The sequence below is a fragment of the Prorops nasuta genome, unplaced genomic scaffold, assembly GCF_024137725.1.
Source record: "Prorops nasuta isolate Cenicafe-Biocafe unplaced genomic scaffold, Cenicafe_Pnas_1.2 PNAS00003, whole genome shotgun sequence".
Lineage (NCBI taxonomy): Eukaryota > Metazoa > Arthropoda > Insecta > Hymenoptera > Bethylidae > Prorops > Prorops nasuta.
Genome location: NW_027116800.1, coordinates 8,204,965 through 8,232,926, shown reverse-complemented (window position 1 = coordinate 8,232,926; position 27,962 = coordinate 8,204,965). Strand labels below are relative to the sequence as shown.

Here is a 27,962-nt window from a genome sequence, read left to right as displayed (position 1 = left end):
TTTATATTTTATAACAGAAAATAACACAAATAATTCTACTTAATTATACTTTATCATATCCTTCGATAAGCGAAGAATCATTCCATAATTGTTTGTAAAGTTTCAGTTTATATTCCTTCAATTTTAAATAATGACCATTGGAAATTATTTTATTGATCTTCGCATTGGCAACACAGGGATTGATGTAACGGTCGAATCGGGTTTGGATACAAATCGAATAGCTACAGTAATTCACCATAGTCGATAGAGCGAATATCTTAGGTTAAATTTAATCCACATGCAATCAAATACCGATTCAGTTATTTGATGTGTTCCTGACTGTGATTATCCGGGAGCGATAAGGATAGGCTGAAATGTGTAATTACAATTTTAATAACAGTCTATAAATGATAAATTGGTCGTGTCGATTAATATTGATTATTGGTATTATTTTACTGATAAAAATCACGAAAAATATTGTCAGTCGTTTCGTCCCTATTGCATTGTTAACATTATCATACTATAGACACAGATCTTCCGGTTAATTTCCTTATGTCGAGTTAATCGTGAGTAATCTATAGGAAGTGGCTCTTAAAAGTTTTTCAAGCGACGATTAAGCTACCTCGTTCTACAATTAATAAACCTACATAGTCAGTTCTACGACTAGAAAGGAAGAATTGTATCTTGCATCCAAGTAGCCGCTCATTACTCTATTAATAGTGCAACTGGTGCTTGTCAAATGAGTCAATGCGAACGATAACATAACGAAAGTGAAACTATTGTTGGAAAGCTCTTGAGTGGTACATCTGTCAGTTACTGGTGTTCTCTCTCTCTCTCTCTCTTTTACTGCGTGAGTCTATTTACAAATATTATTGTTCTTATATTTAAATAGACATTAAATTAGATTATATATGTCTATATATATATATATATATATAAATATAACACATTTTATTTTACAGCAACTCCGTAAATTTAAATTTATAAAAAACATGACATTAAACGTAGGAATATCATTGGTCAAATTATAAGAAAAAATTACCTTAAATCAATGATATTCTTATGTTTAACATTTTGTTCCTTTTACACATGTGTTTCATTGGACAAAGTTCTTTTATGACAGATTGTCTCTTGTTGTTATTACAGAACCTAGAAAATTTTGTGAATCTTTGTTATATCTGCATATTTTGAGTGCTTATAGTTTTAGAATTGTAAGAGACAATTTTTATTGATAATTTTTGGAGAAAACAAAATAATTAAAAAACATTTGAAATGAGACATGATAATAAATTTAAAACAATATAAGAGCTGTGTGCTTTATTAAACGTGATAAGAGCTAAATCTACACTTGTGTAAGAGAATTAACGATAAGGAAAATAAGAGAAAATACAATATATCTTGTTTTCAGTTTGAAAATCCAAGTGGGACATTCGCAGCAAATATTTATTCCCTAGTAATGAGAGCGCATGCGTTAAGGATGGGCGGGAAATTATCTTATAACCCAGGAGATGGCGCTGCCAGTATGAAGAGAACCCGGTCTCAGAGATACAGAACCGCCGGCACGACATTTTTGTGCTGTACCTGCAGTATCTGCTTCCTTTTGTGCATTGTTTGCATCTGTTTGGCAACATTTGTCGTCATCCTTGACCAAAAAGTCGAAGCTGCCACATTTCGTAACGGTGAGACTTCAAGTAACCTTACTTGTTTATCGTTCACCTGACACATTGCTATCAAAGGCATATGTTCGGCGCGAAATTCAAACGCTTCTACAATCCACTTGTCAAGCTCCGAAGATTTTATCAATCGCGTAATATAGTAGCTTGTGCTACAAGTAGAGTTTTTCTTGGGAAACCTGCTCGCTGCTTTTCAAGAAAGACTGCGGGTATGTAAGCATGTGTGTGAATTATTTTAAGATTTTTTTGTGACCATAGTATAAAACAGTAATAAAATTTATTGTTACTTTTTATAGTTTGTTCAGGAGTATGATCAAGAGGACTTCAAGATTGTAACTATTTAATTATTTGTATCAAAAGAATAATTATGCAAGAATCAAAATTATATTTTTATTAACGGTAGTTCTTTATATTTCTCATACAGTGTGTTCATTGAAAAATCCCCCACCTGATTATTTTGAAAACAAAAGGGCTTTTGTAAAGCTATTTCAAACAAGTTTTATGGCTTAAAGGAGATCTGATGGTACCATTGCCTTGACTTTGGTACATGATTTGAAGGTCACATTAGGGTCACGTTAAAAGTTTTAAATAGAACTTCCCACATATATTTTCACATATTGTTGTAGATCATCTCAAGGGTTTTCCAAAACACTTTTATTTCTATCATTTCATCTAATCAGTTACGAGATATTTCGATTTAAAAACTGAAAGTATTTGATCGATTCTACTTGTGCAGAGTGCGTAATGCTCACACACACTACTTAAGTCAATTCCACACCTATGTCCAATTGCAAGTCGCAATATCTCATAAACAATTTGATGAAATGATGATTTTAAAAGTGTTTTTGGAACCTCTAAAGAACAGCCATAAGAATATGTTAAAATATATAGGGTCTTCCGTTTTATATAATATGAAGGTAACATTAATGTAACCTTCAAAGAACGGTACAAGGTTAAATCAATGATACTATTTGATATGCCCCTCCAAACTATAAAATTTGTATTCGAAGTAATTTTTTTTATTTTCAAAATCCATCTGTTTCCAAAATAATCAGAAGATTTTTAAATGAGCAAAACGCGCATTACGGGTTGACCGTCAAAATGCTCCTTTTTTGCTGCCACCTTTACCATCCTTTCGCAGTCTAAATGTGCCTATAAGCTATCTTTCATTTTTGTTAATTTTTTTTATCGAAATGTTAAACATTGACTGATTTTATAACTGCATGTTGGGAAGTGCTTGATCGGTTTTGGAAGCTCTATCGTACCACTATAAGATTAATTCTTGAAAAGATATAGAAGTGCAATCAAAATAATGTAATTTAGCTCTGGCTTGCATAATAGTTAGGTGGTGTATTATGGTACCGTAACCTAGTAGCATCGCCACGTACATTTTCTCGGTAAACATTTGGATTTAGAAAAACTTTTTAAACTATCATTTCAAAGCATTGAGTTCAATATCATATCTGTCAAAGATACAGTTTCAAGAGATGTCTCCTTTACTCACGGAAAACCAATACGGATAATTTTAAAAATAAATTTTTTACACTCTGTTTAGCACCTGTTTCTTAATTAAAATTTTTTAAAATAATTAATATTCTCTGATAAAAATCTTTTTTACGTTTAAGCATAATAAATAGATTGAAGTCATCGGTTAAATATGCAAAATGAAATTTTCAGATCAGAGTCCAGTTTTGCAATCCATAATGAGTAAGGAGCAACAGCCGGATATTAATTTTCGATTGCCAAAAGAGGTGCAACCGTTGGAATATGATTTGTATCTATTCCCAAACCTACGAGAAGGTACTTTTCAAGGAAAAGTCACAATCTTGATCGATGTAAAGAATAAAAGGAACTACATTGCTCTACATCAAAAAGATTTAACTATTACATCGACAGTTTTAAGAACTGTAGAAAATGAAGAAAATTATGATATTGAATTAATGCCACCATCAGATATATCCAAATACGAAATTTTTGTGGTTACCACTAAAAATGAAATCCAGCCTGGCCTATACAACCTGACATTCGATTTTAATGGAGGTTTAAACGATAAAATCGTTGGATTTTACTCTAGTAAATATAAGGACTCCCAAAATAGAACAAGGTGAAAGTCCTAAAAAATAATCGAATATTTAGTTTTCTTTAATAATCTAATAAATATCGTTTTGTTTTCAGATACATAGCTACCTCCAAATTAGAACCAACTTATGCAAGGCGAGCTTATCCTTGCTTCGATGAGCCAGCTTTTAAAGCTGCATTTTCCATCAAACTTGTTCATCCAAGCGGTGACTGCTACAATGCTTTGTCTAACATGAATGTTGAAGTAAATCGATACACTTAAATTTTCTATATTATCTTTATAAATTCAGACACACAAGTTTACTGATTAAATCATTTTATTCCAGAGCGTAAGCGTAAATCAACCAACTTCTGGTTTCACTACGGTAACTTTCGCGAAAAGCGTTCCGATGTCAACTTATTTATCATGTTTTATAGTCAGCGATTTTGTTGCTTTATCGAAAAATGCAAAAGGCTTGAAAGATAAGCAGTTTCCTGTCAGCGTTTACACAACTTCCGCTCAAAAAGAAAAGGGCTCCTTTGCTTTAGATATCGGTGTAAAGATTATCGAGTTTTACATCAATTTATTTAAAATAGACTATCCTTTACCTAAAATGGGTAATTAAAATTATATAATAATATATGTTCATTCTAACACAATATTTCCTGCTTTCATTTATTCGTTCCTTGTTCTAGATATGGCTGCTATACCTGATTTTGTATCAGGGGCTATGGAAAATTGGGGATTAGTCACTTATAGAGAAGCTAGACTCTTATATGATAGTAATACCAGCTCTACTGCTAACAAACAAAGTATTGTTCATGTGATAGGTCATGAGTTTGCTCATATGTGGTTCGGAAATTTAGGTAATTCTTGTGTATTTATTTTCAAGTTTAAAATTAAATTTTATAGATTTCTCAAGTTTTTGTTGAATAAAACATCTTTTTTATTATTTTAGTCACCATGAAATGGTGGAACGATTTGTGGTTGAACGAGGGATTTGCATCATTTATGGAATACAAAAGTGCTGACACTATTTTGCCAGATTGGGGACTGGTTAGTTATACAAGATCAACGAAACTTTAAAAATTAAATATTTAACTATTACTCATATGCGAATTATGTTTAGATGGATAGATTCCTGATTAACCAACTGCATTCAGTTTTTATTACTGATGCTAAATTGAGCTCTCACCCAATCGTTCAAACTGTGAATAATCCTGATGAAATTACGTCTATTTTTGATGAAATTTCTTATAAAAAGGTGAAAGTTATGAACACATATTGTGCTTAAAAAAATAATAATATTGAATCAATTTTAGCTTAAACTATAACAAAATTTCAGGGCTCATCAATCCTTCGTATGATGGAAGACTTCATTGGTCAAGAAACTTTTTACACAGCAATATCCTCCTATTTAAATAAATTTGCATATCAAAATGCAGAAACCGCTGATTTGTTTAAAATTTTACAAGAAGCCATTGGCTCAAAGATTAATTTAACAGCAATCATGGACACTTGGACTCGACAAAAAGGATTTCCAGTTTTAACAGTTAGAAAAGGTCAAGGAAACAAATACATTTTAACACAAAAGAGATTTTTGTCCGATCCTGATGCTGAATACGATCCTGCTGAGTCTGAATATAGGTAAAATATCGGGTATCAACAATTGCTTATTAAGTTAATGAATTTAACGTAAAATTTTTATTTTAGATATAAATGGACTATTCCTATAACATATATTACTAATAACAGTGGAATTGCAACTTTATTTTGGTTTGACAAAGATGCCGACGATTGTAACTATTTTATTCTTTAACACTTTAGAAACAATGAAAGACCTTTCTTTAGAATTAACGAAATTAAATGTATACAGTAATCATCGAACTCGATGAGCCTGCCGAATGGATTAAATTCAATAAGGATCAAGTGGGATATTATCGAGTTAATTACGAAAACTCTGAATGGGAGGTTCTTTCCAATACACTCCGGTGGTACCATCAGGTAATTTGTAGTGTTATATTTATTTAATTCACACATATCTTTACGACAAACATTTTGTATAACTTTTATAGAGACTATCAGTCGCAGATAGAGCTAATTTATTGGAAGACGCTTTTAGTTTAGCCTCTGCAGGTTTATTGGATTATAGCACTGCTATGGATATGACAGCTTATCTTCCTAGAGAAAATCATGCTGTACCATGGAGTGTTGCCTCATCGAAATTTACAGAGATCGACACTTTGCTGTCTTCTACTGATATTTCTACAATGTTTAAGGTTGCCTTTTTACGTGAATATATGTTTGGCGGCATATAAGTTTTAATTAACAAATATTTATTTAATACAATTTTTCCAGACTTATGTAAGAGACTTGGTAGACAGCCTTTATCACGATGTAACATGGAAAGTTGATAATATCGAGGATCATGTTACTCTGTAAGTGTCAGCTAATAATTAAGATCCGTATATATATATACTTTTTTCATACATACATATATACATATATGTATATATATAATTTTTTTGTTCCTAGGCGGCTTCGAACAACTGTTTTAGATTTAGCATGCGCGGTAGGTCATACTGAATGTTTAGAGGAAGCTGGTAGGCAGTTTATAGATTTTATCAATAACCCCGAAGGAACTCGGTTGCATCCAGACGTAAAAGGATTAATTTATTATTATGGTAATTTTTAACCAGTTTCTGTATATCTATCATTTGTTCAATTATTACTTTAACTTTGTTTTTATCAGGTATACAACATAGCGGCACTGAAAAAGAATGGAACATTTTATTCGACACATTCGTCAATGAAACTGATTCAGCTGAGAAGCTGAAACTAATGAAGGGATTGACTGGCATTAGCTCAAGCTGGATCTTGAATAAGTAAGTCTGCTTTATGAGTATCTCCTTAGAAGTATATTGTTATTACATGCTATTAATTGGCGAACATTACAGATTCATTACTTTAGCTTCAAACGAGAATTACGTAAGATCGCAGGATTTCTTCGGTTGTTTGCAATCAATTTCGAACAATCCTGTAGGAACACCCTTAGTCTGGGACTGGGTAAGAGCTAATTGGGAATTTTTAGTTAAAAGATATACGTTAAACGACAGATATTTGGGTCAATTAATCCCAGCAATTACAAAAACTTTTGCTACTGAGACAAAGCTGAATGAAATCAAAGCTTTCTTTGTCAAATATCCTGAGGCTGGCGCTGGTGCTACTTCGAGAGCTAAAGCTTTAGAAACCGTGTCAAATAATATCAAATGGCTATCTGAAAATCGAGTGAAGCTAGAAAAATGGTTAAACTCTCATGTCAATTCAAAATAATTCAAAGATCAATAATCAAAGGGAAGAGTTTCCAAAGCTTCAGTTCAATGTTTTAATATAATATTCTTGTATTTTTATAAACAAACGTCTACCATTGTGTGAGTTATGACGGTTTAAAACACTTTACAAATAAAGATTTTTAACAGAAAACGAAGTATATTTGCTTATAGCAATTATTATACCAGCAATGTTTCTTACCTTCGAACACACTTTTCCAGATTACTAGAATTTTATATTTGTTAAATAATATAATTTGAATCAACAACCATATATTAAAAGTCTTAAAATCGCAAACGCGCTTAGTTTAAATATTTTTTCTTTACTCACTTATTAGTTTAAGTTTTTCTATAATGATGAACAATTATGAAATGCGAAAAAAAAACATTTTTTATCAATAAAATTACTCATGGAATCTTATTATCGGAATCATTACATTGAAATAGCGGTATTTTCATTGGCAAGAAACAAATTAAACTTAACTTCGAGAAGCATTTCTATAGGTTCCGTCCGCTCTGTTCCAACCCTCGTAATTCGAAAATTTGTAATTAGAACTTTGTAAGAGGTTCTTCCTTTACGTAGAGATAGTCGTGACTCAATCTGACAAAGCTACTAGCGTACTTCCTGCTCTTCCCATGAATTAATTTACAATGCACGGATCGGAATCGCGTCAATTAATCCTTAATCGAAGATTCCTGCGAACTATGCAGTTGCTACAATATCGTCTTATCTGTCGTACGTCTCACCTGTTCTACTGTAGTCGAAACTATCCCCAGAAATTGAATAGCATCAATTTCCTTACAAACATATTAATTACTTCTTGAATGAACATTTGCAATATTTTATCTATATTAAAATAATGCAATTAAATTACTAAACAAATAAATTATAATGACTAAGATTCTATTAATAAATAACAGCGTAAATTAAAATCTTATTGTATAGGTTCCTCCTTAAGTTAATTTGTAACATCGTGTTCATCTTCTGCCATTCAAGTAGAAAAGTGGAAGAGAAGGTCAACACGTGTTTTTTCAACAGTTTGATTATTGAGGAGACTAGAGACTCGCCAATTGAAAAGGTCATTCCCAGAACGAGACGTACCTATCCCATCACAACTAAATTGATATTAAGCCCACACAGTTCATTCAATTTCTCTAAAAAATATTTATTTGCAAAACTTATAGATATATACAATGATTAATTCCATTTGTGAAATTAAAACAGCATCAATAAATAATATAATGTAGTACTCTATAATATAATATAAGATTTTTTTAAGGGCAGCTATATAAGTGAACAAAAGAACAATAAAGTGCACGCGGCGAAATAATTGATCTTATTCTTATTGGACGGAAATAATGATACCATTTGCTGTATTGAACGAATTGAAGTTAACGATCATAATTCACTTAACTATAGATACACCCCCGTGAGTACAGCAATAGCAGATAGAAATTCTTTAATCAAAACCGTGCAGGTCACTGTCAATTCCATCAAGGCTGCATATCGACTGTACAATTCTTATTAACTACATTTAATCACGTTTTGATGCTAACAAGAGTTATAGGGATTGTTGATTGAAAAGAAAAAGCTAAATAATCCAGATAGTTAAAAAAACGCAGTTCCGTGGCATCTGGCAGCCCTTTAGTTTTCTCTTTCTCTTGCGAGCTTTGCAATAGCAGTTTCATTCTTCCGATTCAACGAACCACGAAATAAATCAACTTTTGACCTTTTCTAATCAGATCCAGACATCTGTCAATGTCAGCAGTCATGCGAGGAAAGAACAATTTGCAGGCAATGAATTACTATTTAATTGCCCAGATACGTTTAAAGAGCTGTTTTAGGAAATTAAACTTTATCTCCTGTATGTCTTGATAGGGGGGAGGGGACTGTTTGACTATACTGTTTGCGCGTAAAGACCATAAGAACTTGGAAATAGTGCAATATTTAAGGGACTTCTGTAAAAGTAAATATTTAATAAAGGTAATAAAAAAGCAATTATAAAAAGTAGCCTAAAATTAAGTATATGTATAGGAATTTAATTAGATTCGTCGAACTTCCGGATTGTTCGTCAACATCACATTGCTCAATAATTTAGATTTAATTTTTTTTATAGCGTTGCTCTAAATCCCTAGCTACACCATGTTTGATTCGCATTTATCTGAAAATTCTAAGAAGAGATGAAAATTTTAAGAAGAAAGTCATAAAACTTTAAGGAATTAAAAGAAAAAACATTAAGGAATAAAAATCCTTGATTCGGAATTTATTGAATATTCAGTGAATCTACTTGACTGATTGATACATACGCTGGAATATACTGCGTTTACTAATAGAATGTCTCTAATTAATGAAACTTTTATCCCCCCCCCCCCTCCCCCTACCCCGAGTCATCTCTTCAATTCTCTACAAAATCTACAAATTACGGCAATTTATACATACAGAAAATCAAAAGTTCATCATGTTTTAAGAAAGAAACACAGAAAGTTTATTTTAAAAATTTTTTATGTGTATTTGATTTAGTAACGTTTACTACAAGCTTTCTATATGTATATTATATTGGTATATAGAATTATGCCAAATTTATTCATTTGTGCATTTATTGTAAAAATGACTGACACTAAAGAATGAAAACTTAGAATTTACATAGATTAATTATTTTTTCTCAAATAGTATATAAATTAATTATTCACAAAGATAAATCGATTAGAAAATTAGGACGGGCCAAACTAGCTGTATAAGAGAAATAGTGCCTCGACGGCGGTATAGACATGTCTTTCTCTACTTTTATATATACTTGCCATCGTGACACTACCATGTCTCTTGATATAATACGATTAAAAAAAAGGAGTTCAAAGGATAAAAAGCTTGAACCAACACAAGATATGATTTATAAAATATTATTCATTTATTTTGATTGTATAGGATTCTTTTTTTCGAACATTTCACGACGATTTTCCAATTTCTGTAATTTGAAATAAATAATGGAACCGTTAAAAAATATCACAAATTAGAGATTTTATGTACCTAGTATATAATGAATTACTGAAAATATATTACCTCCGCCGACAATGCGATGGCTTTGAGGAAGAGCGGAAAAATATCGTCAAGTTTATGTGGATGAGGGTGTACGCTTTTTATAAATTTTGCTGCAGAGCCACTAATAAGGACTAATGCAACAAACGACAATAAAAATATATAATTTTTCATGTTCAAGCGTTTATGGAACAATCGAATTTCAGAATAGAATTCACTTCAGCTTTACCAGTATTTATATAATTCGCAAACGATTTATTCCAAGATTAGCTGAGCCAATAATAAAAGCTATCTTTTTTTACAGTTGATAAAGAAAAGATATTTTTCAAATGACAGTTTAACTTGCCACGTTTATAGTTTTCACAACATTTTATAGATATAGTGACATTACGAAATGTTCCTATAACATTACGGATATCCAGAGGCCTACTTTTAGTTATGGAATAATATAGTTCATTCTCATATCAAGAAGTTTGAAAAAACTAAGAAAATGTATTTCAAATTTTAATCTTGTATATTTGAACGACTTTATGTATGAATAATTTTTCGCTACAATAAATAATATCATAATTTTACCATTGATGTTAAACTAGTTTTATATGTTACTTAACAATTTATTCCAGTATTTACCATCAAATGATTAATATTTCATATTATAAAAAGTAATTGAACTTAGGGCAAGAATAACACAATTTGAAAATAAATGTTCATCAATTAGAACAATAAAGATCAGTAGCTTGAGTATTAAATTTATAAGGGTTGATCCACATCCGAGGTTTTTAAATGTAAGAACGTAACGTTTACCTATACGTCTGTTATTCACGAGCACGGAACAGTTACTTCGTGACTAAAACTAAACACGCCTTAGGAGACGATATTTGACTAAGCACATTAGACGTGTGGCGTATTGATACTTACATTTAAATGTTACTGCCATTGTGGTGCGTCCAGCACGCATCCCGTGTGGTTTGATCCCTTTACTAATATTATAATGCAAACGCAGTACTAAATGGATACCACATCGAAAAACCGCTTGTATGTATCAAATCTTAACAATGCCTTAACCATAGAATGTCTTCAGTTCATAAATGTTTAATCTTTAATATTTTAAGAGCTTTAATGCTTCAATATACGCGCAAAAAAGCGAGGAAAGAAACGAAAAATGTTGTTTAAATATTTTATTAATTAAAATAAACTTTATTTATAAAAATTTTACATGTGTTAACCTGACGATTTTTTAGTATAAGCATTTATTATATTTATAGCCTTTCTCTCGAGCATCTATAATGAAAAATATATTTTAATAAACAATTGAACAAAAGTATGTTTTTTAATTTTAATATAAAGATGTTACCATTATTGCTTTCTCAATTGCGCTGAATAGAGTGTGAATAACGTTTGTAATTGTTTCATCGGATAAATTAGGAATACTTTTGCCATGCACGGTGTTACTGCCTATTATAAGTAATAACGCAAGTAACAATAAAAGGGTATAATATTTCATGACTTATATATATAGAATCGCGAGTCCAATAAGTTTTCAAATTCAACAGCAAGTCCTTTTTCGTCCCTATGAGTCGTGTATTTGTACGACTTGGGAACATTAAAATTAAAGATTTAGGTAGCAAATAAAAAAGCTGTTATCTTTATTTTACACAGTTATCAGAATGAATTATATTTGAAAAAATGACGCTCAGATAAATGATTATAGAATTTTATACACACAATTTATTTACAACAATTGTTTGGCTAAACTTATACAAATTTTATTACAATCGTATTTTTGATTACTTTAGTATCAAAAACACGTGCGATAAAATTTCGATGCCAAGTACATAAAAACCTAGTATAGTATAAAAAAGAAGCCAAAACACCATTCCTTTATTATGTGACTACAATGAGAAATCAGAATATGCGAGAATATTACATGGAAGCATTCTGCACGATTGGATTTTTTTAATTATTATCATTGTAATTATTAGTTATAATTCAAAATAATAAATTGCAAGACAAAGAATTGATAAAAAGTAATAACGAAGATCACTCTCTGTTGTTTGGAATGCTAAAGTCAACGTTAAAACTTCGAACTAGACTTATTTCATATATATACAAATATATTTTTTACATATATAGGAATCCATATTCCAGCAATATATAACTCTCTGAAAATAATTAACACACTAAATGAACCGAGGAATTTTTTAGACACGTGTTTTTACATTTGAAAAGGATCAATTGACCAACACAGATAGTATAGGTTTAGTTTTAAATATTTATTTCCTACGTTTACACTTGATTTATTTTTCCAAAAGTTACACTAGGAAATATTTCCCCGGGTTTTGCTAAAATGAATATTCTCAATATAAACTTCAAAAATATTGACTTTTTATTGTTTTCTAAATTGTGTTCTTGGTGTCTGAAGTATTTTGTATCGATGAAATAAAAAAATTATTAAACTCTGATAACAATTTAAATTATGCCCACGTGTATAATAAAAGGAACTATAGAAGCAATAGGAATTATCGGCTGTTATTCTCGTTTCAGTAAGGTCAAGTTAAAACTAAGCAAATAATTTTGATTGTATAAATTAAACAACAATGATGAATTAAAGGTGTCATTTAGTGAATGCATGTTGCCGTTCTACAACCCGAGGATTACTTTTCTTAATGATAATAATATTCTAAGAAAGGCTTGTGTGTTTTACCAATCTAAAGGTACGTTTAATATACTATACAATAGCCCGCATTGATTCTGCTTCCGAAAAATTAATGATCAAGGTAATTATCCAATGAGGCCTCTCTCTTTTCTAATATTGGAAGCAAATTCGATGCAAGTTAGCTTACACCTACTGAGAGCCGAATATGTAACGAATGTGTAATTATAATGCTCGTAACTTACAAGACTTAATTCTCATATATATTTTTCTTTGTTTCGACGTACGCGACCACGTTCAACTGCCCCAAGCAAGCTCGGTTCGTCAGAGGTAACGGTCACTCAATACTTATAAAAGTTTCCAAAACTTTAACATAAACATGACCTGAGCCCTTATGTTAAAAGTTGTTTTTTTTTACATCAAAAGTCGTGCTATGGTGATATACATAAAAATAGTTTTAGACAAAACATAATAATTGAAGTTTATATCAGACACATGCGTCAAAATAAAAACGTATGAGATAAACAATCGGATTGAATTTTGTCCATTAAAATTTTATTGCGCGACTTAAATTATGATCTTTTTTCCTTAAATAAACTGATGATAAATGGATATTTCTTAACCATCTAAATATGATTTGAAATATAGGTATTTATTTACTAATTTAACTAACAGTTTAGCAATTTTAGTAAAAAGAACATAACAGAGATGATATTTAGTAATCACAATCAAATTTCTCATAAACTAGTACTTTATAAAAAATTTACTCATCTAATAATGATAAGTTATAAGCATTTTATTTCTAATATTATAACTATCGTCATGTTAATCCACATATAAATAATGATTATATCTTTTATAAGAAATAGAAACTATTTAATTTCGGATGCAAGAAAAAAGAATAATTATACAAAGTTTAAGATCTTTTGAATATATACTTAAGAATGCCAAAACATGATAACATATTTCCCCCTCTCCTCGTTAATTATAGTTAAATATAGAGGCTTGCAAATGTGGTTTAGAAGATTCCCACCACAGTTATTAACGTAATACCTATGAGTAGTGGTCTCATCTATATTAGACTCTCTTTCTTCGGAGTTTAACACAGTGTTTATATTGTTGACACAACATTAATAGCGTTCAAGACAAGAATCATGATATCGATTCATTGCACCATACGTTACACTGGAAGAAATATAAAAATAGCTAAGAAAAATAGCAAATAGAGCAGTAAGAAGAAGTTGCGCTATTATTATACATTAAATATAATTGGTCTTAAAAACATAAATCAAAGGTGATATCTGCTGTTCGTGCGCAAAATTACAGATATGTCTTTACGTAATTTTGAAAATAGCATATAAATTTTTATTTCCATTAAAGTTTTATATTGTATTTTAATGTTTGCAAATCGTACAAATACAGGACACATTCGATATAAAAAAGTATCAGAAACTCTTATTCTGAACAGTAGTGTACCAAAGAATATTGCAATCATGAAACCTCTGATATCCTTTATGTTGATTGTTGTCCTACTAGCTGTCATAATTGGAAGTAACAGTAAGGCGGAAGCCAGGCCTGAAGCTGAACCTATAAACTGGTCAATGATCTATGAAATTGCACAAGGCGCTGTTATGGCCATAGAAAAAGTGATCGAGGTGAACAATGCATTTCTTTTAATATATACTACAATTTTTAGCAAAATAACCTAAATTTACAATTCATTATAACCTATGTACTTCTTATTCATTCTAGACTTATCGTTATGTTATGGATATAATTACTGATACTCGAGACAGAGTGCAAGCAACCAAAACTCCTGCTCCTGCTGATGCAGAATAATAAATAATTAACTGTATTGTTGTTATAATATAAACATTTTAACTTCTTGTTTTAACTCTCCGTCTGGCATTAAAGAGTTATTGCGTATATAAGAGAACTTTTACTTTAAGTTTATAAATTACGACATTCATTTATAAAAAATAATCGAAATAATGTACGCTGAAATGACGTTTGTTAAGCGCTACTTTTAATCATACGCCGTAAGTGAGACAAAATGACTTAACTAGTTTATTGAAACAATAACGTATCATAATTTTCTGCATTGTGGAGAAGAAGAATATTCTCAAATTTTTTTTGTGACAGAAATAATATTTTTTGTTTTGAAATGCCTATTCAATGCAAAAAACAATAAATTGAAACAATCCCCTGTCAAATCGAATTTTGTAGTAATAGTTGTATTCAAAAGTCCCACTCGAACTGAAGAGACTCTTGAAATCTATGTAGAAGAGTTCATTTATGTCTTAAAACATAACAAAGCTAATATCCCCATATCGATAAAGAAATATCAACTTTTTACATGAAACTTTTTCGAAACCTTTTATTATTTGCATTATGATAAATCTCGTGCAAAATTTTGATATCTTTAATAGTTACAAATATAAATATTAATATTTTCTTACGTATGTCTTTGGGGCGTTTTAAATAATAAATCCTGTATGGTTTACACAACATATAGTGTATATTTGAAATATCTCTTGAGTCCGAAAGACGTCTGCATGTGAATAAAACGGTAAGATATATACTTACTTATTGAAATAAAACGGTTTTACAATTTTAAACCTTCAAAGAGACTTTTATGTAGAATGGATACTTTCCTATAACAGCTAAAAATTATGCGTTTTTGGATGTTGCTTTTACTTAGCTTGGGGTGTAATGAAAAGGAATCATAGATCGCAGATTTCATTCATAAACAGTACTTATAAACGACTTGAAATTTGCTCACACACAGTGACGTAATAATTAAATGCCTCGTTTAATTTAGTCACTTGATTTCTTATAGCTCACATTTTACAAGACTGATTAAATATCGCTTATCAGTTACATACGGAAATATTTTTCAGCCATAGCATATAAATTTTTATTCGTTTCTAAAAATCTTTATTCAATTTTAATGTCTTCAAATCGTATATATACAAGACGTATGTCGGTTAACGACTAAGAATACTAGAAGATTTTTTAAATTCTAAAAAGCTCAAGCGAAAGAATCGATCATGAAAACGAGTACATTTTGTCTGTTGTTGATTACAGTTTTAGCAGCTATCATGGCCGGAAGTATTACTTTTGCTTATCCAGAGCCGGTTGCTAAAGCTGATCCTGAACCTATAAATTTTTTCTCTATATTTGCTATCTTCGACGTATTGGTTAAAGGAATCACGGGACTTGTAAAGGTATTACCTCTTTTCATTTAAAAGTTAAAATTGATAGTTATGTAGACGGATTAAATTATAGTAATCATTCTAACTAATCTGATTTATTTATAACAGTATTTTACCGGTGGCTCAGATTCTAAGAAAACATAATAAGAACTTGAAGAGAAGGTTAGTATAGAATTAAAAAGTACGATTTCTCGGGGAAAAATAATCAATCTTCTATCCATTATTCCATGTAAAAGCAGTAAATTTAAAATTTGTAAAATAAAACTTTATTTTTATTATCATCTGTATTGTGTGCTTATATAGTGTTCAATTTATTTATTCCTCTTCAAATTTCAAATCCTAAGTTACCCTATTATAATTTTTGCACTAGATATAAACGCATATTCATGTACAGTATAACACTAGCAATCCACAATGCCTTGAATTGTTGATTCGTTAAATGTTACCCTACATATGTAATAGCTTAGAATATAAAAGAGATGACATCTCAAAGTGCAGTGTCCTATTAATTTCACCATATAACTTGTTTCCTACTGTGTCGTAAATATGCCAATGCACGGCGTCGCCTGACAGTAGTTACTTTAACAATATGTATATCACATTTCCATATATTAAATGAGAAAACTACTTTCTAAAAAGTCATTACTCATATGTATCTATGCCGCATCTTATAGATTCCCTTTATTCAGACTAACGTAGTATGAGATCAAAACTTGAAGTAGCAGCAAATTTTTCAAATGTACAAAATTTTTGTCTAGATTAAAAATGAAAGTTGCAAGCAAAAAATAGCAAAATTTCGAAAATTGAACTGTCATCTCTTTTTCTTTTTTTCACGCTAACCTTGACTTTAGCTATATACAATATGTGTATTTGATACCAATTAATATATTTCATGCAACACATATTAAATATTATGGATGTTTCATGCATACGCGTTATAATCAATATTACAATGCTCACGTTTTTTCAATACACCAATCTTACAGCCCATAGGCGCAGTTATCACACCTAATCATATACCCGTGTGATTTAAGTATCTACGAAGATGCCTTATAGCGTTTTAATACTGTGGAAAATCTTTATTTTTATTTAATGTCCTCGGGTAGTATATATGAATGGTACCAACGATTTATACGAGAGCTGGTAAATTTTTCACAACGAAAGGAAGACCTTACACGTTCATCGAGCATGAGACATGAAAAATCTTTGTTGTTGCTTGCTGTTTTGGCTATTTTGATCACTGTCAGCACAGCTGAAAATGGTGCGGAGGTTTTTACTCATAAAGTAATGCAGGCAGGAAAGGCCGTCGCAGAGTCTATTTTCGGTTCGTCCTTAGTCAATGCTGTCATAAATGTTGCGAAGGTAATTTTATGCTCCAATAAATCAAATTAGGTCAACTAAATTTTAAGTTCCTTTTAATTAATTATTTTTATATATTACAGGAGTATCAAAATTTCCTCCCTAGCCTTCCATCTCTATTTCGCTTTTTTGTTTGAAATGTAAGTGTCATATGTACCATTTGTAGGATAATTGAAAACACAGATAACGGAATGAATAAAATTATACTTTAATGAGAGCATTGTGTATTTATTTATGTTTTCATCCCCTGTCCTTGTAAGGTTCGGTTAACTTAAAATTAGTAATGTTTATGGCAAAAAGAGGAACTAATTTTTCTAAAACAATATTTACAAAATAATCCTGTACTTTAATTGTTAATCATGTATGAATTGGGGTTCTTAAAATATGATTCAATCTGGACACACAGAGAGAATTACTCTATCCTTTTAACAGTTGATTATAAATAAATGTGATTCTAACAATAAAATCAAGTCTGTAGTCTAATCTACATTCTCATACGTTTTCAACGATTCTAATGGTACTTTTATGAGAATATAAATACTTCGGTGTACATATAAGCGGTAAAAACAAATGTTTCGCTTAGGTTCACATATCGCGTTTGGTACTTACAATAAATTTATCTCATTTTTACCTAAAATCTATCCTTGATAGCTAATTTATTATTAAACCATGATTACAATAGTTTAGACCTGGGAATTTTTATTTTTACTTATAGTCAGCTGCTACTATTTTAATTCAAATTAATACAAGATTATGTTTGAACTAGTTGAAGGCACGACATATTACCACTGAATTTAATGTATAAACTACTCAATTAATTTCTATTTACTTTTATCTCATCTTTGTCGTCATCATTCTTGACCACATTCATATTATCTTATATCCTTATTAAAATATTCAAATAGCGAAACGATCATAAATTTATAATAATGAAAGCAAAAAAACTATGGACATATATCATTGATTGGACATGTTTATATATTTTTTTTTCGATTATTTATGTTTTTCTTAAAAAATTAAGTTGAACATTTTCGAAGCAACTGAGTAAAATTAGAATAAGTTTTTTAAATTCATCATAGCAATGAATAAATACCTTATTCTCAAGATATAATCCATACACACAGAATCTTTTTATTTTTATTTAGATAATTCGCGCGCGCGCACTTTTAATATACAATCAAAATTTTTATCTATTATTCATATAATAAGTTATACTTATGTGATTGACGTGATCTTGCGAGCGCGACATTTAACTTTAATGTTCTTAAAATCTTTATTCGTATTTAATGCTTTCAACTCGTATAAATACACAGTGCGCACCATTTAAAAACGGAAAGGTGTTTTGTATTATAGTAGGCATACTAGATATATTGATCATGCACCTAGCAATATTGTTATTGATGATTGCTGCCCTAGCAGTTGTTGTAAATGCACTTAGTGATGACGAACAGGACGATCAAAATGAGGCTGTTAGAAAAGCAGCCAATGCAATAGCAGATGGTTTCTACAATGCCGTTCATTATGTAGTGGAGGTAATAAATGTCTTATGTCAGGAACAACTAAGTCCAATTTCAACTAATAACTGGAATAACCTATAATTTTTATATATTTTTTTTATATAATAAAATATTTATTTTATGTTATAGTCCAAGTGCAAGCATGATTAAACAGTTAAAATAAACAATCAATCTATGATCTTATGTGATGCTTGAAAAGGAAGGAAGGAGACCTTCTGAATAAGACTATGTATAAATTCTTGCCTATTATCTACTCTACATTTTATTTACATCCTTCTTTGGACTTGTACTTGAGGTCTGTTTCGTATTGGATTCATTAATTTGCTTTTGTCACAGTTTCATCAAACATGAGTATATGCTGTATTAATGAAATAAAGAAATTATGTACGTACCTAAAGATTTTTATTGCCATATACCAGAAACTCCTCGCCTTTAATAAACTCCCTTTTCACTATAAATCGCATTTTAAGTTCACAATTGTATATTAAATTGAGCTACACTAGCAGATAAAAATAAAGACTATATAACTATTAGCCCACACCTTACACAAAACTTTTTATACACAGATAAAATTAAAAGCACATATATTTACTTATATATAATTATGTATATATTTTCTCATACAATTCGAATTCTACAGTATTTACATATTCAATATAAATTTTTAAAATGGAACACCCGGTATATGTGCATCAAATTGAAACTAGAAATAGGGAAAACCCTGTACTGTAAACATCATGATCTTGTTTTAAAAAATAATCACTTCCATACAAATTTTGAAATTATTTGTCTTGTTAAAGTTGAAAATAACAACAAAAAAACTTTTACTTTACATTGCAGATCTTATTAATGATACATATTGTAATATAATTTATTGAAGAACCAAAACCAAAAGTTGTTATAGCGTAAGAACAGAAAATAGTCACACATTGCTTTATTTCTTTTAAAACAAATATGATATTAATAGTATACAGAAGTTTCATAAAAGACAGAGTAATGAATTGAATCATGCCTTGATATTCAAAAAAGGTGTCATTGTCTTATGTCACGCGTTGTCTAAATGTTACTTTAGCTAAATGTCCCTTCAATAGAGTTTATACAGCAAGGTTTTTCCGGGCTTAATCTATATTCTACACTACTAAATTTTATCTCGACTTCGAGTTTTTCAATATTAAACTTACTACTATTCAAATATATTATCAGTTTCGGACCAGCGCCTAATAAAGTTACAATAATAAGCCTTAGTCCACCCATTAAAAAAATCGACAATATGTATTGGTTAACAATTGAAATTTTAGTGAAACCGTCGCTCTTGTGTATCTAACTATATATATATATATATACATATTTGCAGGATCGACGTGATTCTAAAAGCGATATAAATTTTTATTGGTTTCTAAAAATCTTTATTTAAATTTAATGTTTTCAGATCGTATATATACACGATGTATATGGATTGAATACTGTAAAATTATTGAAATTGAGGGGGAAGCTCGAGTGAAAGAATCGATCATGAAATATGCCACATATTTCTTCCTGTTTACTGCGGTCATAGCAACTATCTTAACCGGAAGTACTAGTTCTGCTAGTCCAGTAATTGATGGACCTTCTGAAGGGATCCTCAATCATAAATCCTTCATGTCTATATTGCATGGTTTTGTAAAGGCTGCAGAAATTCTTTATGAGGTAATCATTTTTATATTTCTAAAAATTATATCATTATATTTGTTGCGTCAGATTCGCATACTACAAATTTAATATCATAATGTATTCTAAAATGTTTTTTTTTTATATAATGCAGCATACAGGTTTGCATGAACATCCCCCTCTGTATGGATATAAGGTTAATTCTTTCAGTCAGTCAGTTCACAAACAACCGGAACTTCAACATGCTAAATAATTTTGCCCAACGTTTCAATAATAAGGCATAGGTCTACAATATTTTATTCTACAAGCTGAAGGAGTGACATTTTTTTGAAGAGTAATTTAGCGCGGTGAACTCAAATCTGTTCGCGGAATTGCGCTGTTACGTAAAAAGTTCAAGATATTTTATTTTATTTAAACAAAAATGAGCCTTTTTTGTTATATTTCAAGTTACATGTAGATAATAAAAATATACTTACCTCAATTCTTATGGCTACATTGTCTAGTACTACTTTCCCCACTCGAAATGAGCTATCATAAGCTCAGCCACCCGAAAATATTTAATTGAGTTTTACGAAGAAAATGAAGGCTCACTTTACTCAGCAGAAATAGCTGAATAATTTGAGATCACTGTAAGATTCCAATAATCATCACTTTCTTTTAAAGGTACTTGTTTGGAAATATTTTACGAATTAATATTTTATATAACGTTTTAAAAGTGAAAAGTAAAAAGATAAAAATTTCTCATTTTTCTTCAAAGTTGTTATTTATATTTGCATCATCACTTTCTTGCATGAAAATAGGTTCATTCAAATAGAACATTTATTAGAATAATTGCAATAAAGAAAAACATGAATTTTTTGATTTTAGATGAAACTAGACGCGTCTCACGTTAATTGAGGATTCTCGTACAAATGTTAAAACATTATTAGCATTGATCAAGAAATACGATAGGATTTTGACGGCAAGTAATTTTAAGCCGATCTAGACACTGCCCTCTCTTTACGCGAAGATTGACTATTTATATTTTCATAGCAAATTATTATGAAATTGGGTAAGATTACTTAAAATATAATGAAACTTTCATTATATATAATATCGACATAAGCTTACAAATAAGACCGCAATCATACTGACCGGCTGACGCAATGCTGAAATATTTAATTTCTCATTTACGAAAAGTTACTTTCGACCCAGTTAGTGTTTTTCTCGTTTTTTTTTATTGCACTATTTTTTTTTAAGAAGAAATATGTTAATTATTTAGGAAATCCCTATAATCGAGTTCAAAAACAATGAATCCATTATATTTTTCATTAACCCTTTGCACCCTGCTATTATATATCATATTAAGAACATTATGTCCCTTCAGAGGGGACAGCGGAGTGCAAAGGGTTTAACCTGAAAAATTGTCAAAAATTTACCATTCTCTTGTCGGGCTACATGAGACTGTCCCTTAAGTTCCTGTGTGTATTAAAGCTAAAGTTGTCAATTATGCAAATTGGTTGTTAATATAGTACATGGTGCCTATACGTTATAAGATCCACACACAATGATAATATCGAAATTTAAGTTAGGTATATAGCATGGATAATCATGATATTTTTAATTAGTTTATACATACCACTTTAATTTTCAATATTATTTTTGGCACTTGACACACTGATCTCTAAAAGAACATAAAGCAGAGTGTTTCAGTAACCCTAGGTTAAGATCTATATATAGTTGAAGGGATTATAAAGGATTTCATTTTAAACACAACATTATATTAATAAACATGGGAATTCTCGGAATTCTTCAGGGCTGAATAAATAGAAATATTTGTACTATTTATTTCTTTAGCCATTTATCTATATTTATTTTTTTAAATATTACATCCCTCTTATTGACATAGAAGAAAACATTTGCTAGCTTATAAGCTGGTGGTAAACAGAAGCTGCGCTTAGAACCATTGATTTATGCCAATCCTAAAATTACATAGAAGGGAGAATTTTTAGAGAAAAACTGTTTTTAAATTGTTTGGTCTCTCCTACAACTTAGAATTAATTAATAATTTAAATAATTTTATTTCATAAGCTTCTATTTTTCTAGTTGGTAAGATAATATAGAGATTAGTACATCCACGACAAAATTCCATAAATGATCAAAGAAAATGTTATATATACCATATATAAATCTGTCGTAACAATTGAACGCAAACTATAAAATCTAAAGAAACAAAGTCAACGTTGCGGTAATCCAAATATGAATAATTTCAACTTGTACAAATTGCGTTCTACTAGGATTTTTAAAATTATTGTTAATAATTGGTATGTACCTACGATGAAAATAAGTTAAAAGTCGACTACTTTTAGTGTTATTAATGTTTAATTATCTTTTTGAATGAATAAAGAAATAGACGTAATTATACCGCGGTCAATCGTAGTTTATAGCAATTAAGGAAGGAATTAGTATAAAGATTGGTGACAACCCTGTTATAAATCTGAAAAACAAATTTAAATACAATATCCTGGTTTTGGGCGACAATAGAACTAAACGAGGTTCCATATCAATAAGTTTTGATAAAAATGTAACATCCTATATTTATACTAACATTTTTTTAATATTAATCATTTAAGAAAAATAAATATTCCATTAAGGTCATGTTTTTAAGTCTATACTTTAAGCTATGTGTTACACGTGTGCACGATAAGGTTTAATTTATACCATAAAGTGTGAATAGTGCACGTAAGATAAAGAGTAGTGCATAAGCTAATATTTATTTAAGTTTTATGAAGATCCACGCTGTTATTGTTTATACTTGTAATAGCAGAAATTTTAATAATTTATAGTGTTTTTCTTACTGTACACGAATTTCTTTAAGACAAAATTGAAAATAACTCGAAAAAACCGTATTATAAATTGAAAATTTGAATCTTCCTCTAATGTAGCTGTGTTAAAGCACGCATACATTCTACAGAATACATGCTTTTTGGTTCAATATTACATGAATCTTACTTAGTTCTTTAATAAGCAAAAAGTAGACTGTATAAAAAATAGTATGCCTATAACACAGTTTATTATATTTTAAACAAAGACAATGCATTGCTCCTATACAAAAAGTAATAGGATGACTGACGTTGTAATAAATAAGATATCTATAGGACTTACTCTCATAGCTCTTAAGATTGTATAATATCTTAATAGGCCTTTAACTAGAGTTACAATTTTAAGAGATTTCGATGTTGACAGGAAATCCATCTCCCCTTTTGGTATTCTATTTTTTGAAATAATCAGATTTCGCGAGTCACTTATGACATTAAAAATGAACGTTAATTTTAAATGTATCAAAAGGTTTAAAAATGGTGATTTAACTTTTAAATGGTATCTCGCATATTAATTAACAAGTGTTTCAAATAGAAAGGACGTATTCTTAAATATATGTATATATTCTTGGCTAAATAAATAAAGACGTGTGAGTGGTAGACGAATTATAAAATCTCCAGTTTGAGTTTCGTTGGAAAGCATACTTGACTTTTCGAATGATCGAATTTGAAGTTATTGAACTTTATAACTATATATTTTAATATTTTAATATGGAAGTAAAATCCGGATACTATTTTTTTTCCTTTATAATTTTCATAACATACATACATCAAAACTTCGAAATACAGTTAATCTTTATTTGTTGCAAATGCATAAATTTATATCTGTGTAACCGATATCATTTTAAAACTAATATTTTATTTTTATTGTTTTTTTGAATCTTTATTTCTATTTAACGCTATTGGAACATATATAAATACACGAAGCATGCCGTATAAAGACCGGTAGGTCGTTTACTTTTGAAGAAATCTTACTACAAATTTTTACCATGAAACTAGCAACATTTTTACTACTGACTGTTCTTTTCACAGCTGTCATAGCTGTACATAGGCCAAAAACCGGCAAAGGTTTATCTAACATTACCAACGAAATAGCCAACGAAATTTCTGATAGTTTTATTAGAGCTATGAAGCATATATTTGTGGTAAATAATTTGTTATTTCAATTAAAATATTTTATAACAATATATCGTATGCTTCATTGTTCAAAATCCTACTTTTATTTTATAGGACCATCTAAACACCGGCAAAACTAAAAGATCTTCTGTTAATAATTAAGAAAATAAGATAAGTTAAGTGCTTAATATGTAACATTCTCATTCACCAAGTACAAACTTATTGAATAAATTGAAAAAGAAAACGTTATTATCATTGAATACAATTTTAACGAACCCTATTGATTCAAACTAATAACTGGTGCAGTCCAAAGCATCATCTACATAAACACAATATTACCATTCAATTCTTGCCAAACCGGAAATTTTAAAATTGTTCTTATAATTATCTTCGCCATTTGCCATTGTAAGCTAACGATAATGCATGTATCTATTTTAAATTAATTTCTATTGTAAACTGATCGATGATGAGTGCTAAGATCGTTAAATATTATTAGTTAGTGAAAAAAATGTGACTTACACTCATCCCTTGAAGAAGAAGCATAGAACATGGAAACCTTTATTTGTTTGTTGAAATTCTGATTATTTAACGTAATTAAGCCTAAAATGAATAATTTATGAAAATCGTTAAAAATTTACTGTAATTAAAAAGATACTTATATTAAATACCCATCACTAATGCATATAACAAGTGACGCTCAGAGTGAATATTCCGTGACTCAGTAAGCTGGCGTACAGTCTTATAGGAAAATCAGAAGATGACGTAATCGATACTTGAAAGCGCATCGCATCGATTGCGCATAGGAAAGATTATGTCCCGTAACTCATAGGGAAGTATATTTCTAGCTCGTGCATGCCTATTTTTCGTTTAGGCACGACGTAGAAGCAATAACGCGTTAAACAAGCAGAAGAAGAAGAGAGAAGAATACACGTGGAATATTTACCGGAAATGCAGACGCGCAAATTGAATAACGTTCGATTCGCCATACATTTAATTGTTTACTTCGCCGACTATTCCTGGAGATATAATCCTTTTATGAGCCAAACACAGCACACGTGTTACTCTCGATACTCTATGGTCACTGGACTAACAACGCTATAGATATTTCAAACAAAAACTACTCTATCTGAAAGACAATTTAAAAAAAAAACTCATTTCTTGAAAAACTAATGAAGACGAATCCTAATATTCATATTTTGTCTATTTTTACACGACTTTGCAGGTGTTGGCGTTCGAGCGTATCTTATCCAGAATCTAATATTAACGAGGAAATAACGAGATGGAAAAGCAAGAAGCTAGGTAGACAATAGATCCACGCGAAGGAATTCTCTAGCCATTATTCCTCGCCAAAAGCTCGAGCAAAACTTTCTTACAGACAATCGAACCAGAGTGCCTTCCTCCCAGACTAGACGTAGTTTTTTCCTAACATCCTATATAACGTTTGAAAAAATGCACTCTGGAAAATACCCAACTACTCGAAGCTTCCACAGTTTTTTATGTGCTGCGCTATTTTACAACATTTCATAAAGTAGTTGTTTAATGTAAAATGTAATTTCACAGCTTCTAATGACAAGTTAATATTTTTATTCGACGATACAAGTGAACATACACTTAACGAAATTAGTCCTTTATGCTCACTGAAATAATTATTCGATCTACTTTTGTGATTAAATTAATAATATAAGCTTTACGATAAAATTTATCCACAATTGGATGTTTACTAACGTAATAAAATTTTGGTTATTTCAATGAAATTGAATAATGTTTAATCATATTATAGACAGCATTTTCTCCAGTGATTGAATAAAAAAGTCTAAGGTTCAAGAGGGCTTCTGTTATATATAAATGTAGTAGATACCCCAACATGTATCGTAAGAAAAGTGATAGTAAGAGTGTATCGAGCAGAAAAATTCTCAACAAAGTCTGCGACAACGAGCATTGTTCAGACTCAGATAGGATAACAAAAATATCTCAACTTTTGAATGCCAAAAAATATAACAACTGTCGGTCGTTAACTTTCAGTGGCGTTGCCACTGAAATCTGTGACGTCAGGGAAACTGAAGTTTGCCAGAAGTCAAAACAATCATAACTCACAAGCGTCATCAAGGCTATAAATTCTTTTTTGTACACTTATCAAAATATTTATGAAATTCAACTATTAGAGCTTCAACAGATAATTTTATAATACATCATTTCTTCATTCAGAAAAAGAAGTCGTATTATATTTTATTATTACCATTAAAGTATTATAATAATTATGAATGAGAAAATCGGGAAAAAAGAATAGAATTTAAATAAATTTTTCAATTAGTTACTTTTCATGTGGTCAACGTTTCTGTTCAATACATTAAAACTGTGTGTACGGGCATATATTTAATTTCGCGAATTACACTTTTAATTTATTTCAGATAAGGAACAATACTGTGTGCAGTATTTTCAGTTTCCCATATTTAGTTATGTCATCGAAAATTGTTATTATAATCATGGCTAAGTAAGAGATGCAAATAAGAAATGAAGAACAGTGTCAGGTGTAAGAAATCTAGGTCGCAAGTGGTACAGCTAAAGAGGTTTTAAAGCTCAGCTTATACACAGTAGCAACCCGGAATGAAGTTACTTAATAAAAACACGCCAAGTGTAGGAAAAGAGCTTTACAGTCGATTACCAAAACTTTTTTCAGCTTATTATGGTAAGACACTTCGTATAAAAGTATACTCACTCTTTGTCCCAACTATTATGGTAAATTTACATAATTTTTTAGTCTAGACTAGAAAAAGCCATTAGTCATATCATATTTAACCTTTGTACTGGTCTTAGAATTGTACATTATGCTAAATTATAAATTAATATTGGTGAAAAGATCAATCGTAAAACTTCATTTTTTGCCTTGCTATGTTTGTAAGATTATTGAGCTCTGGGATATCGTAGCTAAACATCAATTACGTGATTGAAAGATCTGTTTGGTTGATTTTATGTCGATATTTCAAGCTGATTGATAGGAGTGAATAGAGTTTGAAAGTGGTATAGACGAAAGGTGGCAAGTCAATGGTGTAATGAAGCAACCTGGAGGTTAAAGTTATAGAATCCAATTATCCTTCAACCTGGCTCAGAGAGTTAATATAGGATCAGGAAAATCACAGTTCTGGTATAATCCGATACATCCCGCCTGTATATATACTATCCAGCCAGACGCAGTACCTTTGTGATCGATTGCTATGTGTGCATCGTAATTATTAATTATTTTCCATTATGATTAAATAGGAAGCCTTACTAAAAGCCCAATTAATAACATTCAATATAATTAAATATCTCATCATTGGTATTATAATATAACAAATTTTGCAGAACTCAACAATTTCAAGTAATAAAAGTTTCAAGGTTCATTCTGGAATATTTTATCGAATTTAAATTTTAAATTTCAGACGTTAAATTAAATAAACCTCTCACTGTGTAAATGAATGAAAAATCTCAATGGATTGATATTTGATATAATTAAACTGGTGTATAGGTATTGGACAACTTACGA

The 27,962-nt window shown here is 30.1% G+C and overlaps 2 protein-coding genes and 6 long non-coding RNA genes across 13 annotated transcripts; 6 read left to right on the top strand and 2 right to left on the bottom strand.

Annotated features, from left to right (window-relative positions):
* The first annotated feature begins 148 nt into the window (after positions 1 to 148).
* LOC136783968 (aminopeptidase A) lies at positions 149 to 7,189 on the top strand. Of its 5 annotated transcripts, none has more exons than XM_066744405.1 (16): positions 149 to 829; positions 1,388 to 1,861; positions 3,330 to 3,756; positions 3,828 to 3,975; positions 4,058 to 4,328; positions 4,407 to 4,577; positions 4,670 to 4,767; positions 4,841 to 4,975; positions 5,057 to 5,358; positions 5,425 to 5,510; positions 5,588 to 5,715; positions 5,787 to 5,990; positions 6,070 to 6,149; positions 6,247 to 6,395; positions 6,464 to 6,596; positions 6,669 to 7,189. In XM_066744405.1, exons 2-16 carry the CDS (start codon positions 1,720 to 1,722, stop codon positions 7,042 to 7,044), a joined length of 2,850 nt encoding a protein of 949 aa, XP_066600502.1. In that variant the 5' UTR covers positions 149 to 829; positions 1,388 to 1,719; the 3' UTR covers positions 7,045 to 7,189. The 5 variants fall into 5 exon arrangements, with proteins under 5 accessions (XP_066600502.1, XP_066600493.1, XP_066600513.1 ...); XM_066744396.1 differs by having other exon boundaries at positions 151 to 829; positions 1,388 to 1,658; XM_066744416.1 differs by lacking the exon at positions 149 to 829 and adding an exon at positions 1,949 to 1,984 and having other exon boundaries at positions 1,726 to 1,861.
* Positions 7,190 to 9,924: 2,735 nt separating this feature from the next.
* LOC136785903 (uncharacterized) lies at positions 9,925 to 10,353 on the bottom strand. The gene is made up of 2 exons (XR_010824718.1): positions 10,099 to 10,353; positions 9,925 to 10,003 (listed from the first exon to the last, which is right to left on the bottom strand). It is a non-coding gene; the product is annotated as an uncharacterized lncRNA (long non-coding RNA).
* Positions 10,354 to 11,237: 884 nt separating this feature from the next.
* LOC136786003 (uncharacterized) lies at positions 11,238 to 11,731 on the bottom strand. Its single transcript, XR_010824743.1, has 2 exons — positions 11,429 to 11,731; positions 11,238 to 11,355 (listed from the first exon to the last, which is right to left on the bottom strand). It is a non-coding gene; the product is annotated as an uncharacterized lncRNA (long non-coding RNA).
* An 874-nt stretch (positions 11,732 to 12,605) lies between these two features.
* On the top strand, positions 12,606 to 16,223 carry LOC136785679 (uncharacterized). 2 transcript variants are annotated; one of them, XR_010824699.1, is made up of 4 exons: positions 12,606 to 12,788; positions 14,264 to 14,382; positions 14,480 to 15,954; positions 16,051 to 16,223. XR_010824699.1 is itself a non-coding variant. In XM_066746871.1 (4 exons), the coding sequence occupies exons 1-3, from the start codon at positions 14,056 to 14,058 to the stop codon at positions 14,564 to 14,566; spliced, it is 330 nt and encodes a 109-aa protein (XP_066602968.1). In that variant the 5' UTR covers positions 14,041 to 14,055; the 3' UTR covers positions 14,567 to 15,954; positions 16,051 to 16,223. The 2 variants fall into 2 exon arrangements, 1 of the variants encoding a protein (XP_066602968.1); XM_066746871.1 differs by lacking the exon at positions 12,606 to 12,788 and adding an exon at positions 14,041 to 14,065 and having other exon boundaries at positions 14,150 to 14,382.
* A 612-nt stretch (positions 16,224 to 16,835) lies between these two features.
* On the top strand, positions 16,836 to 17,518 carry LOC136785931 (uncharacterized). Its single transcript, XR_010824720.1, has 2 exons — positions 16,836 to 17,304; positions 17,385 to 17,518. It is a non-coding gene; the product is annotated as an uncharacterized lncRNA (long non-coding RNA).
* A 1,039-nt stretch (positions 17,519 to 18,557) lies between these two features.
* Positions 18,558 to 19,209, top strand: LOC136785982 (uncharacterized). The gene is made up of 2 exons (XR_010824739.1): positions 18,558 to 18,833; positions 18,948 to 19,209. It is a non-coding gene; the product is annotated as an uncharacterized lncRNA (long non-coding RNA).
* Positions 19,210 to 19,357: 148 nt separating this feature from the next.
* LOC136785844 (uncharacterized) lies at positions 19,358 to 20,958 on the top strand. The gene is made up of 2 exons (XR_010824711.1): positions 19,358 to 20,504; positions 20,620 to 20,958. It is a non-coding gene; the product is annotated as an uncharacterized lncRNA (long non-coding RNA).
* Positions 20,959 to 22,335: 1,377 nt separating this feature from the next.
* LOC136785768 (uncharacterized) lies at positions 22,336 to 24,688 on the top strand. Its single transcript, XR_010824706.1, has 2 exons — positions 22,336 to 24,468; positions 24,554 to 24,688. It is a non-coding gene; the product is annotated as an uncharacterized lncRNA (long non-coding RNA).
* The last annotated feature ends 3,274 nt before the right edge of the window (positions 24,689 to 27,962 follow it).

Coding starts and splice junctions, on each gene's coding strand:
- LOC136783968 (XM_066744396.1), top strand. CDS start 1,436: ATGAGAGCGCATGCGTTAAGGATGGGCGGGAAATTATCTTATAACCCA. Junction 4,329..4,406: donor CTATCCTTTACCTAAAATGG/GTAATTAAAATT, acceptor TCCTTGTTCTAG/ATATGGCTGCTATACCTGAT. Junction 6,597..6,668: donor TCAAGCTGGATCTTGAATAA/GTAAGTCTGCTT, acceptor CGAACATTACAG/ATTCATTACTTTAGCTTCAA.
- LOC136785679 (XM_066746871.1), top strand. Junction 14,383..14,479: donor CCATAGAAAAAGTGATCGAG/GTGAACAATGCA, acceptor TATTCATTCTAG/ACTTATCGTTATGTTATGGA.